This window comes from Buceros rhinoceros, unplaced genomic scaffold (genome assembly GCF_000710305.1).
Source record: "Buceros rhinoceros silvestris isolate BGI_N320 unplaced genomic scaffold, ASM71030v1 scaffold36793, whole genome shotgun sequence".
NCBI classification, from domain to species: Eukaryota; Metazoa; Chordata; class Aves; order Bucerotiformes; family Bucerotidae; genus Buceros; species Buceros rhinoceros.
The window spans coordinates 7,397-20,199 of NW_010404929.1; the positions used below are offsets into that span (position 1 = coordinate 7,397).

The 12,803-nt window shown below is 40.9% G+C and overlaps 1 protein-coding gene across 1 annotated transcript in view; it reads right to left on the reverse strand.

Annotated features, from left to right (window-relative positions):
- Positions 1-2,574: 2,574 nt before the first annotated feature.
- The window catches only part of CRB1 (crumbs family member 1, photoreceptor morphogenesis associated), a gene marked incomplete at its 5' end in the record, with an annotated part of 44,172 nt that continues 33,943 nt past the window's right edge, over positions 2,575-12,803 (reverse strand). Inside the window, 5 exons of the mRNA XM_010133541.1 lie at positions 2,575-2,827; positions 5,801-5,929; positions 7,510-8,416; positions 10,992-11,157; positions 11,517-12,067. Of these exons, the coding sequence (XP_010131843.1) occupies positions 2,575-2,827; positions 5,801-5,929; positions 7,510-8,416; positions 10,992-11,157; positions 11,517-12,067 (2,006 nt within the window). The remainder of the gene's footprint in view (positions 2,828-5,800; positions 5,930-7,509; positions 8,417-10,991; positions 11,158-11,516; positions 12,068-12,803) is intronic.

The following is a 12,803-nucleotide window of genomic DNA, read 5'->3' on the forward strand; positions in this document are numbered from 1 at the left end:
GGGAGAACAGCGCGGGGAGGCACAGCCTTGGCTGTGGTGTGGCATACCTGGGGAGGGCAAGGACCAGATGACACGGCACACTGACAGCACACGACGTCAGTAGGAATGAGGAGCAGACAGGAGAGAGACAAAGGCAGAGGTTTATTTTGTGTACAAAGGTAGGAAAGTTACGGACACACGCACAATGTACTCGACAATGCAGACACACAAAGAGGAAAGGAGCGTTTCTGAAGTCGGGTGTTTCATGGTGGCAAGGCAGTAGCGTAAGGAAAGAATTCAATTGCAGCCGTGTCTTCAGCAACGGAAGAGTGAGCTGATGTTCTGCTAATATATTCTAGGTGAATAACTTGCATGTTGCTGTAAATCCATGTAAAACCTGTATTTGCTCTGTAAAACTCTTATATCAAATTTCTAGTATTGGAGAGAAAGAGTTTGGGAATCTCTATGCAGATTCGTTATTTGTTTTTCATCTTATGCATATAGCGAGAGTGTGTCAGACACCCTGTGATCACAGGTATTGCTTTCCAACGTTCTTCAACACTAACACCAGGCTGAAATTTTTGTTTATTGTGGTGTATATTCTATAAATTACATAACAGTTTAATTTACTTATGTGGAAGCTGAGCCAAACACAGTGAGGGGGAAAAAAACCCCGAACTTTATTGTGATTTTTCTCAGTTTTAATTAAAAGAACCCAAAACCACCTTGGTTTGGACAGCTTGGGTTAGTAGTGTCAGGTTTTTCATTTGAATTTTCAAAATTTCTTATTTCTTCGCTGTTAGTTAGCATTCTGAAATTATATGACAGGTTCTTTTCAATAATACTGAACCAAGTAACATTTTTAGCTATGATTAAGTGAAAGCTACATTTTGGAATAAAATTTCCACCATAACATTTTGTTTACTATTATAATTTTTTCCATATGAAAGAAAATTGACATTTTAACTCAAAATGAGGTGAATGTTTTCATTTTGTTTTGTCTTTGATATTTTAAACCGAAATGCAAACATTTCACACAGAAATATTGATTTCATTAAAAAAAAAATTCTTTTCCTCTAACATACTGGGTTTGATCAAGTTACTTTATCTGGAGTAAAAACAATTTTTCCAAAACTATTCCCATTGAAAAAAAAAATCCAAACGCAGTTTAGTTTTGGCTTGTTGTCTTTACCTGTGTTCCATAATTCACAATATTACCTGGGACTCCAAGGGAGACAACTAAGCCCTGCATCCCATAGACTATGCAGCTTTGTTTCTGACACTGCTGCATTACTGCCATCCCCAGTGCTGGAACATGCATTTCCATCTTGTGTTTATTGATTGCTTACAAAGAACAAAGGATCTTCTAGCTGAATTTTTTTTTAATTGATTTTTTTAAAAAGAGATTAACAAGCAGATTACCCCAGTCCCTTTTCTGGTATGATAAAGACAGCAAAGTATTTATCCTGGTGTAATACAATTTTTACAAGTAAATATATTGTGCTTAAGTTTTCATACTGAGGCAGGAATGTGTGACTTTTCACAGGGGTGAATCATGGTTTTTTCCCAAAGAATTCCAAAGAATTGCTTGCACTGTTGATAAATGGTTTTTGCCTTAAAGAATTGTTCAGAAAAACAAAACCTCACTTTTCACTTCCATTTGGTATTTAACAATGCACTTCTGTCGTGTCTACTACACAGGTATTTTTCCCTAATAATTTTTGCTGAATCTCCTGGTATTTGTGATTTTCAGGCCTACTTATATCAACTTTTTTAAAGAATCCATGGACAACCAATCAGCTGAATTACCTTGATTGCTTCCTACGGGAAAATACCGCATTTTTTTCTGATGGCACTCACACCTATTGATAGATGACATGGGCTTCCTTAAAGCTGTGGAAATCTCGGAATAAACAAATCAATGGTTTTCAAGTCTGATGTACTTACGGGCCTTCCTTGAGGGAGGAATCATGCCAGGAGTAAAGACAGCTGTATTTTGTCTCAGTGTAATACACTAGAGGTGTGCACAGGCTACAGGAGCAGGTGTTCAGGATCAGTCCTGTCTGCACAGGGTTGACGCTAACGCAAGCAGATGCGAGCGTGCCCTCAACCTGTTGCCAGGTGCTATTCCAAACCATTATCTAATTATCCCAAAATACCCCACGCGATTTTGCAGATGTGAGTCCTAACCGCCAAAGAAATGACAATGAACATGGTATGTGATGGCAAGATACTGACCATTTGTAAGATTAAATGGCAAAATTAGCCCTTTTGAAGGCAGTGGGTCTTTGCCACTCATTGCAGTAGGGTTTGAATGCCACCATCAGTAAATCTCTTAGTTCTTGTTAACGTGTTTTGCCTGTTGGTGTGTCCCACTGTTGCCTACTGGCAGTGTGTATGTGGCAAAATGCTCTGGTGGAGGTGGGATCTGCTAATATTTGTTCTAAAATTTAGCAAAAGAACTAAACCAGATCCAAAGCGATTCATAGAAAATCTTTCAAAGAAATATAAAACAAGTTTTAAAGCTCTGATGTTTGTATTGCTTTGCTAAGCTGGCTGGTCAAGGCATCTTCTTGCTGCATTAAATAAGTTTGCTTAATAGTCTTCCTGCTCACCCCACTCGACTGCTGGGTCATCATCCATTCGTAGAATAAGATAGGAAAGAAGCTGAAAGAGATTCTGCCACAAGAGTAAAGAGACAAAAAAGGAGAGGTCGCTTACATCTATCTCACAGCGGTCTCCAGCATAGTTCACGTCACAGAGGCAGTGGAACTTGTTGAGCAGGTTCTGGCAGAGGCCCCCGTTCAGACACGGGTCAGAGCTGCACTCGTCAATGTCCTTTTCACACCTAGGGGAAAGACTGCAGAGAGTGAGCAGCTGAAACCACAACACAAATGCATTGAACAGGCACTTCTTGAACTCAGAAGATCTGGGGGAAGGGAAAGGAGCGTGTGCTATTTGAAATCTGTGCTATGCTTCCACCCGTGTTTATGATTTTTTTCAACTATCCGATGAGCTGCACTCAAATCCTGAGCTTCCTGTGATAGTTTCAAATACAGACACTTAAGGCAGAAATTTAATCTCTGTAAAGCATTTCATGGCTGGTGGTGCTTAGTAATGTGAAATGAAAGTTTGTGTATGATTTTAGAGCTGGATCTGGCACAAGCCCTGCTGACGGCTTGCTCATCTATTCTGGGGAGCTGAGGGCACAGTTTCCTTCTCAGCAGTCTGTATATAAGTCAGGCAAATCCGTGGTTTTCCCAGCTGAGTTGTCCTGGGAATAGTCACCTGCTTTTTTTTTTTTTTTTTTAATCTCAATTCAAACTGCCAATAGATCCCAGCAGAATCTCCTACCTGATATCTCTGACGTGCCCCGAAAATGGTAAGAATGGTGCACAGCAGGACTTTACAAGCCTAAATATGTATGGTTAAATGTTTTTGAGTGAATTCTGATGATAAAGGAAATTTGAGTTGTCATAATTTCTCAAGGTAACCAGTCGATTGAACATTAATGAGAAATGTGTGAGATTGTCTGAAAACTAGTAATGAATTGGAGATTTTCAGCTCTGACTAAGTTTGTTTTTAATTCCCTGCTCCTTTTTTTCAAATAATGCTAACATTTAATCCTAATTTTACCAGCTAAAAAAGCAGGTTTATTCTTGAAGAAGAATGTGAGAAAGTCCCTCTGAATGATAAGGAATTGCTCAGTCATATTCATAACCATGCAATAGATTTTTTAGTGTTACCCTGGAGAAAAGCATTTCTCTATATTAAACACTTTTATCTGATTTTCTTTATTAATTTCTAAAAATGTTTCAACAGTTTCCTTCAGTGATAAATTACATTAATATATTTCAAAATGCTAAATTATTTATCCAGTGTATAAAATTTGTATAGCTATGAACTTACCTATGGGGAAAAAAAAATCATTCCCCCAAATCTTCCAGGGAGTTAGGCACCTGAGTTCAGCTGAGTTTCAGCAACCCTTAAACCCTAACTCCCTTAGGTAATTTTCAAAATCCCAGCCTGAACTGAATGAAAAATCAGTTTTCAAGAGGCAGCTGTATCTCCTTTTCTAAAGAGTATTCTTTTCACATTTCCCTTTCCCCCTATTAAGTAAATTGGGCTTTTTTGTGATTCCCAAGCCAACTGACTGACATAGAAAGACACTATTTTCTCGATACTGTGCATCAATGGCTTCCTGAGGAATTAAAAATTGTCTGAAAAGAAAATGCCTGCTTTATCAATCATAAATACACAAAGGGTTTTGGGTTTAATTTTCTTATGATACATTTGAATTTGTTCTGAAAAAAGAAGGGGTGAATTTTTCTCATTTGATGTACTAAGATCCGCAGGCATGAAGTACTAGTGGTTTATGGCTTGGCAGCCTGGAGGAGAAGAGGACAACCCGTCAATTTCAGACATTAGAGAAGAATACCCTGTGCGATAGTCAGTTAAAGTGCAGCACGCTCAGTACAAGGCTGCCGTTCAATACGACAGTCGTGGGAACCATAAAATAGAGATTATTGCCAGCCAGTGGGATGCGGGTAAGGAAGGCTCACTCCCAAAGCTGCAGTTAGCAAGTTGTCTGGCAGGGGAAGGAAGGAGAAAAAAGAACTTCCCTTCTACCTTGCAAGAAATACGCATACCAAAGAAGTGTCTGAGAATACGCTTTTACTTTTTTCTGTTTGATTTGATTTGATTTTTTCACCTCTTCTGAATATTGTGAGTGGTACACAGATCTGGCTGAGTCAAACAGTATGATGCAGATGTGTCTGCCAGCTATACTGTGCCTTGAATGGGTGGAAATTTCCATTTAACGTATCCTTTATAGCTTACTGTACCATTTCCAAAAAACCAGTGGGCTAATAAGCTTGTAGAGAATGAAAACCTTTTGTTGAAACCTTCTTGGTGGATGCGGAGCTAGTATAGCTTGGTCCTGTTGAACTTTTGGATGTTATACTTGGATGTCATGCTAATTTCACTAAGCGCACGTACAGTAATTCCTTTGTCGCTACCCAAAAGGTGCCTGTTCAGGCTGTGCTATGGCTGGGACAATGCCTTCCTGTGTTTCTAGAGCACCTGATGCCCTGGGGCTGCCAGGCCTTCCTCCTCCAGCGCTGTTCATAGGACATTATCAAATAGTAAGTGAGAACTGTGACAACATGCTACAAGATACAAATTTCACTGTGAGGAAGGTCCCTCTGTTTCAAACTAAAATATAACATGTAAAAAGTATTTCTGAATTTCTTTTTAAAATAATTCTGTTTTTATACTTCAGCATTCCGTAAGAAAATAATAGGCTGCAATACCACTAGATATTTCATCTCATGCCATCCCTGTGAAAGGACAGGGATGGTTCACAACACTTACTTGTGAAAATGAAACACCTTTGCATATTCATGTGTCAGTGCATTGTGGCTGATTTTTATATATGAGCAGGGCATGTGCGTTTATGTGCCTCCACCCATGGAAAGATAAATTTCCAGCTTGTCATATAAAAAACTGGCATAGAAGCCAAAAGACAGGCACGCAGAAGCAAGTGTACAATGCTGCCTAAGAAACAGCAGCTTGCACTGGAGTTAACGGTGCTCTGTTGGATTGAATCTCTCTGCGTGAGTCTGTGAGTTTTGTCTCAGTAGAACTGCTATACTTTCAGACCCTCAAAGTCACTGAAGCAAGGAACAGCCGAACTTAAACAACCGCTTTGCCTGTATTTCAGCAGAAGGGAATCCTCCCTGTGGACACCACCCTCTGGACCCTTCTGGAACAGCTTTTGGAAGGGTTGCTGCACAAAGATCTGCTGGGCAAAGCATCTCACCGTTCTCCAACAAATCCCGGCAGGCAGACACACGTCAGCTCGCCGCTGAGGTCAGTGCAGTTGCCATAGTTGAAACATGTGAGGTTTCTCTCTTCGTTCCCACACACCGTGTATGGTAATCTTCTGTATCTAAGTAAATAAGAAGGCAATGGCAGTTATTTGCACTTTCCTTGTTTCTGGATGTCTTGTGCCCTCTCAGCTTTTCATTTGACTCTAGTCCACCTTGCCAATTTGTTATCTGAATGCAGAGTCTAGTACCGTTGGTCTTCAAAGAGAGGGAGCTGTGCTCCTGTTGGCAGACGCTGTTCAGTATTTGCCAACAATGGGAAAGACATTACATTTTACCTGTACAGGAGCACACAGTTTCAGGGCCGCAAGTATTTGGTGCCTCCTTGGTTTCGTCTTTGGAAAGGAAACCTCACATCTGTGTGCACTGACATGCCTGGTGCCTGGGGTACTCGAGGTGCTAACGGTTACTGGTATGCAGCAACTGAACCGGGGGAGTAACGCTGTTACTGGCTGGGGTATTATCTAAAGGAAAGACCAGGAGCTGAGGTTTAAGACTGACAAAACATGCTTACCCTTTTTAATTTGCTGACTTCGTTTTTCCTTTTCCAAGTATTTACTGGCAAGCTAAAGATTCATTTCTTAGTTAAAAAAAAAAAAAAACCAACCCAAAAAACCCCAACATTCTCTCTACATTACTGACACGGTTCTATGTGATACCTGGACAGCTTAGTAGAAGAGTTTGAAAGAGAGATTTAGCACACAAGATAGACCATATTGGGCCAATATAAAGCATCTTCAAATCTCAGGATGTCCCCACTACTCAAAAAAAAAGTCAACAAAAATTTACAATTGTGTCATTATAGCATAAAAGACTGTGGTTGGGCAGCATGAAGATGCTTGTCTGCATTCTTCAGGCTGCAGCAGGGTGGGTTTGTTGGAGTTCTCTGGAGGAAGAAGAAGGATTTTACCTTCTCTGTGAACAATGGGACATGCTCAAAAGGGAGAAGTTTATGGTGTGCAGAGAGGGGCAACTACAGGGGAGAGGCAGGCCAGGGAAGAGCCTGCAGCCTTTACAGAGGAGCGTCTGAGAAGAACAGGAAACAGGCAGTCCCAGAAGTGGTAGAAAGAGTGGGCTGCCTGGTGTCTGCCTCCACCAGAACTGCTGGGCTGAGAGAGCAAGCTTGGAGGAAAAGACCTACCTAGCAAAGATGCAGTGAGTGAGGAGGAAAACTACTTTACAAGCCCTTCTGTTATTATTTTCTCTTACCCACCAGCCCTGAATTTCTCTGCTTATGGTTCTAGAGCTCTATTGCTACTCTAATAAAATACAGAGATTCAAAACCCTTAAAATATTTATTTTTCCTTAAAAATTAATTAACACATCTCTCTGTGTGCTCTGACAGACTTGTCATCCTGTCATAGAAAGCTCGTAGGGTCTAGGCTGGCAGCAGAGCTGGGCAGCAGAGCTGTGCCTTGTTCCCTGTCTACTTGCCTCATCAGTCTCTGATGAGTGGCCAGCTCGCCACTGCCTGATCTGTACAGCTTTCCGTATCGCAAGCTTTCTGTATGTGAATTCTGCAGCCATGATTAATATAGAGATAGATGCATAACATCTGTGTTTAGAAAGGAGACATCAGTGATGTAATAGACCTTCAGAAGAGTCCTGACAAAATCGTACGGACCTGCTTTGTTTATATTACCTGCAAAATTTTCCAGTGAAGTTGCCAGCACACAGGCAAGAATATCCATTAATCCCATCAACACAAGTGGCCCCGTTCGCGCACTGGTGGCCACGGCAGTTGTCTATGTCCTCTTCACAATTTACCCCTGTGTAACCAGGTTCACAACTGCACTCATAAGAGTTAATCCCATCCGAGCAGTTTCCATGAATGCAGGGGTTTGAAGAGCATTCATCAGTGTTGACTTCACAATGGGTGCCAGCCCATCCTTTGGGACATATGCAACGGTAGGAAGTATAGAAGTCTTCACATATCCCCTCGTGCATGCAGGGATCTGAGCTGCAGATATCTACCGGCAAACAGCCAGTAAGAGCAGGGTTTGCAGATATTTTGAGAAATTGCTCCTCTTGAGGTTTTTTCATTGGGATGTCAGCATTTTCAAAGTATGAGAGATAAATGCCACTGATCTCTATGGTGCTCATACATCCTCGCAGCCCATCCAAACTGTCAAAAGCCTTGTCAGCCACATAGATATCTGTCTCTTCTCTTAAAAAGTTGAGGCTTCCTGCAGCAGTTGTGCTCGTTGCAGTGTCTTTCTTGCTATCTATATCAATGTGCCATCTAGAGAACTGGGACCGGGGCTCTACCATAGAGACAATCACTTGATGCCATTTCCCATCACTCACAGGCAGTGAACTAGCAAGGGTCAGCTTATAAAAGCTGTTGCCACTTTGCAATTGAAAGAGTAAATTGGAGCTGCAAATACTGATGGTAACGAACTCTGGCTCCTTCTCCGCATACAGCAGTATCACATCAGTGTCCCTAGTTCGAAAGCCAAAGACGATATTGGTGAGGTCTCTGCTGATTTTTCCATTGCTTCTGTAAAATATCGCACTGCTTCGGCCGCTAAACACCGCGTTAGCAAGACCTGTGCAAAGATAATAATTGAGAAACCAGGCCAACCTTGAACCAACACAACAATATCTCTTCAGTGCCCCATGCTCCCTGTCGTGTGAGTCCTTTCGTGTTTGCTGGAAAACGATCAAATCCCACCAGTGTTTCAGTTTTCCTTGCCTGCCCCTTATGGCTACAGGAATTACAGGGCGTGCCAGCACTAGCTGTGTGAATATAAAAGATGTGCTGCTTTGCACCAGCCTGAGTTATCGTTCTAACCATACAAGTCTAAGTGAGTATTATTTATCTTTTTCCTCTTTAGACAAAGAGAAGCAGGTGATGATAACTCTAATCAACTCACACTTGAGGCTGAGCGGGTATTTCAAAAGCAGGTATTTATTTGTCATTTTGTGTTCATTCCCTAAGTATGGGCAGATAGTTATTTCCCATGACTGACCTGGGCAGGGTGAGCCTTTGTTCTCCGTTCCTCTTTTTCTTGGGTAAAGCACTAAAGAGGTTTTAGAAAGTATTTTATTGGATTCAAATTTACTCTCACTGATACAAAAAGAATGAATTTAATTGAAGTCAGTTGGCAAAAAGCCTTTTCAAAATCAGTGCAAGAGTTGTGCCTGTTACGTTTAAAGCCAGCTTCTCCCGCCGCATGTGCACGGCCACGTCCCTACTGACGGCACCTAGCCTGTGCTGGTGGGACTGGGAGGGCAGCAAAGTACTCATCTGCTGTGAGTGGAAATCGATGAGCAACGTTGTGACAGTTTTATGGACATCTTCACAAAGGTATTCGACATCTTTCATTAGCGTGCTTTCTACGAAACTCCACCAACTCGCTGGGCTGTCAATTTGCACGTTCTGAGATTTATGATTTATACAGACAGGAAGAAGGGACAGGAAGGAATGTATCCTGTCTGTAGTTCAGCCAAATTTAGCTTTGCAAGATCCTAGCACTGAGATAAGGTGGGTGCCTGAACTATGTCTGGGCTCAGTAAATCTTGATGAAGAGAACGCCTGGGAGTCCCAGTAGGAAATTATTTGCTGTACGTCGTGATACTAAGGCAGCAGAGGTGTAACTACATTACCTTGCACATCAAATGTGGTGTCTTTCCTACATGAAAAGTTTCCTCAGAGGAAACCGTACTAAAACTGAAAGTTGGAGCTTTTCAGAATTATTTCTCATTTTTTAAATGTCTAACAAATCCGAGTTTTTTAAGTTCATAAAGCTAAAATATTCCTGTAGAACCCTTCCTAAGTCCTGAGCATAGCAAGTCATCTAGATGTGCTTTTACTCTGTCGTGACACTGGGCGTACAGTTTTGCTGTTACTCGATGCTCCTCACAGCAGTAATGGCTGCTTCTCTTTTTTGTAGTGCATGTTTTCCTAAAGGGCTTGTTAACTGTAGCCATCCGGGTGGAACCATAGCTATAGTCTATGCTGTAGCTAAGAAAACAATTAATTAAAAATACCGCTCTAAAGGACAGGAATTTTCTAATATCTGTTAGGGAAACTCCCTACTATTGCCACGTAAACCAGCACAGAAACCTAAAGGCGATCTAACAGTGTAAATGAACTTGATTTTAGCAAAAGGAAACAGCTCAGATACTTCTCACTTCTCTGTGCGTGTTTGTATTCTACCACAATATGCAATAGTAAAGTTAATGAGAGAACGTATTTTGATTTATCAGTTAAAGATGTGTTAGAGGTGTAATTATATTAATTTCAGTTCTAAATTTTAACAAGTGCTGCAGTGCTGATTCTAACAATTTCAACAAAAGTAGCATCATACTGGTGTGTCAGCAAACTGTCTGATACAAATCTTTTGTTGACCAACCTTCTCATTCCTAAGAGTCAGCCATTCTAACAGCTTCCATCAGACTGTGTGTGTATATATCTTCCTTCACAGCATCGTTAGGGCTTTCTTTGATGATAGCAAAAAGAAAAAAATATTGCTTCAAAATCCTTACTTGCTTTTCAAATTCCACTCCAGGGTGGGAAGGAGAAGGAAAGTGGAGAAGGAAAGACATATGCAGGGTGGCTAATGTTCTTAAGACAGCTCATTGTCACCAATTTTCAAATAGACTGCTTGGTATGCAGGTGCTTTTTATGAAGATGCTAGTTGAGTAACTGTACCGCTGATATGAATGTGACTTCCTTCAAAGATATTTGACATTTAAGAAAATCAATTGATTCAATGTATGTCATGCAGATTGTCTTTTCAGGAGGATGACAAACATCTTCAGGTTAATCCAACACAAGAGGATATCCTCTTACCTCTTGGCAGTGGAAGTGTGAGGAGTACGCTGGCAATGTACTAATCTACTGTACAAGCCCAACAAGTTGTGTTGAGTAAGTCAAAAGCAAAGGTCCTGTAAACATCAGTGCCTGTGTCAGGAGGTCTGGCTGAAAACTTCTGTGTTTAATAGGGCAAACTCTTCCCATTAATGTTACTTACAATTGACATAATTATTATATTAATATAGAAATAACATTTGAATTAAATTTAAAGGCAGTGAATATTGAGTCTTAAAGAAATGCTGATGTAAATCTCTCTTGTTTCTAACCTCTAAAGGTGATAGGAATAACTGAAATGTACCTACATTCAAATCCCTGGTGCACCAGCTGGCATCGTGCTTCATCAGGACAGGGCCCAAGCTCACACCACTTAACTTCCTCGCATGCCTTCCCCGCTGTGTTAGGAGGACATGTGCAAGTGAAGTCATCCCAAATTGAATAGCAAACACCACCATTGTGGCACGGGTTGGACTATGGAGAAAGAGAAGAGAATAAAAGCCGGTGGACTCTCAGGTCTAAGGATGGGCGACTCTTTGGCAAAAAGGAGAATGCTGTTTATTTCAAATGGAAAGTGATAAAGACTAGTACTATGACAGCCACAAAATGTTCAACAATTGGTGAAAAACAGTATTCTAGGTTTTAATTCTTCTCTTTGCAAATACATTTTGCTGCTGAGATTCCTCATGTGGCATAACCCAACAAAATCTGCTCTGTCTAGCATTTTTGCGTATTTTCCTAAGATGTCATTATCATCAAATTATGTATGGAAATGTATGAAAAATTCTTCATTATAAACATGTGAAAATGCTCTGAAAAAATGTCATTCTTACCTTGCAGAGGTTGTCACCAGCGCAGCCTTGGGTGACGTTGATCAGAGTTCGGTTGATAAGAGAGTTCAGTGGTGTGGTGATGGGGAAGAATTCCAGCGGCTGGTTATTCACTCTTATATCTTGGACGCAGCCTTTGAAATACCTGCCATTCCTATCAGTTTCTTTGTTATCTGGAAGGCCTCCAATGTAGAGTGTAACCTTACTCTGGATAGTTAGTACCGGAGTAGAAATAAAGCCTAGGTATTGAGAGGACTGGAACAATTCCATCTTATTTGGTTCTATTTTTAATGTTATTAAGTAAAAGTTTCCATCATTCATGGAGTGTTTCCCTAATAACTTCATGGAATTTAGAGCTAACATTGTGAGTTTCCCATCTTCCAAGTAGACTCTTACGTAGAGGTAAGTACTGTTTCTCAAAGCCAGTAAGAAACCAGAAGACTGGCGTGTTCGGACAAACATTGATATGTCCAGATTTTCATTCCGAGTGGCATCAACAGAAAACGCGGCATAGCCTGAGGAGTCGATAGATCCAAACCGGCCTGGAATGTACTCTAGAGGTTAGAGATACGGGAAAAGATTTAAAAAACCCAACCAAACAAAACAAACCAGAGGAGAGAAGAAAAATAAAATAGGGCTAAATGACATGGGAGCCAATGCTCAAATGATCAAATAGCTACTTCTGGTAATATTTACGTGTGGTACTAAGATGTGCTGGTATTTATGGATGAATAAAGACTTGATCCAGCTGTAAATAGCTTCTATTTCAAAACTCCTGTTGGCTTCCATGGCTGCAGCATTAAGCCCTGGTACAGGACCAGATGTTCTATTACAGGGCAGATTTTTCCCCTTTATCATGCTCTGTGTAATGCTGTGTTTTCAAATGGTTAAACAAGGACAAATTTCTACAGTTTCCTGGGTTGGTCCTCAGAAAGATCACTTTGAAAAGAACCTAGCTGCTTTGATCCTCTGATGACCATGGACGTTAATGTAATTCTGGATCTTTGTGATATTTTTTGCATTGATTCCAACCATAGAAATAGCGGAAAGCTGCTCAGCAAACCCTCTTGTGTAACACCTTGAAATAGGACACCTCTTTGGTGTCCTGGTTTGGCTCCCCAGTTCCCTCACAGACCTTCTGTTGCTGGGGCTCAACATGTGCTGATAAACATCAACTTGTATCTGGTTGTGAATCCTGCTCAGTCCTGTGAGTGCCCATAGGGCTATAGTGTCGTGGGGGGAAAGCGAACTAGGTTAGAGTAAGCTTTTTACGTTTGTTTGTTTGTTTGG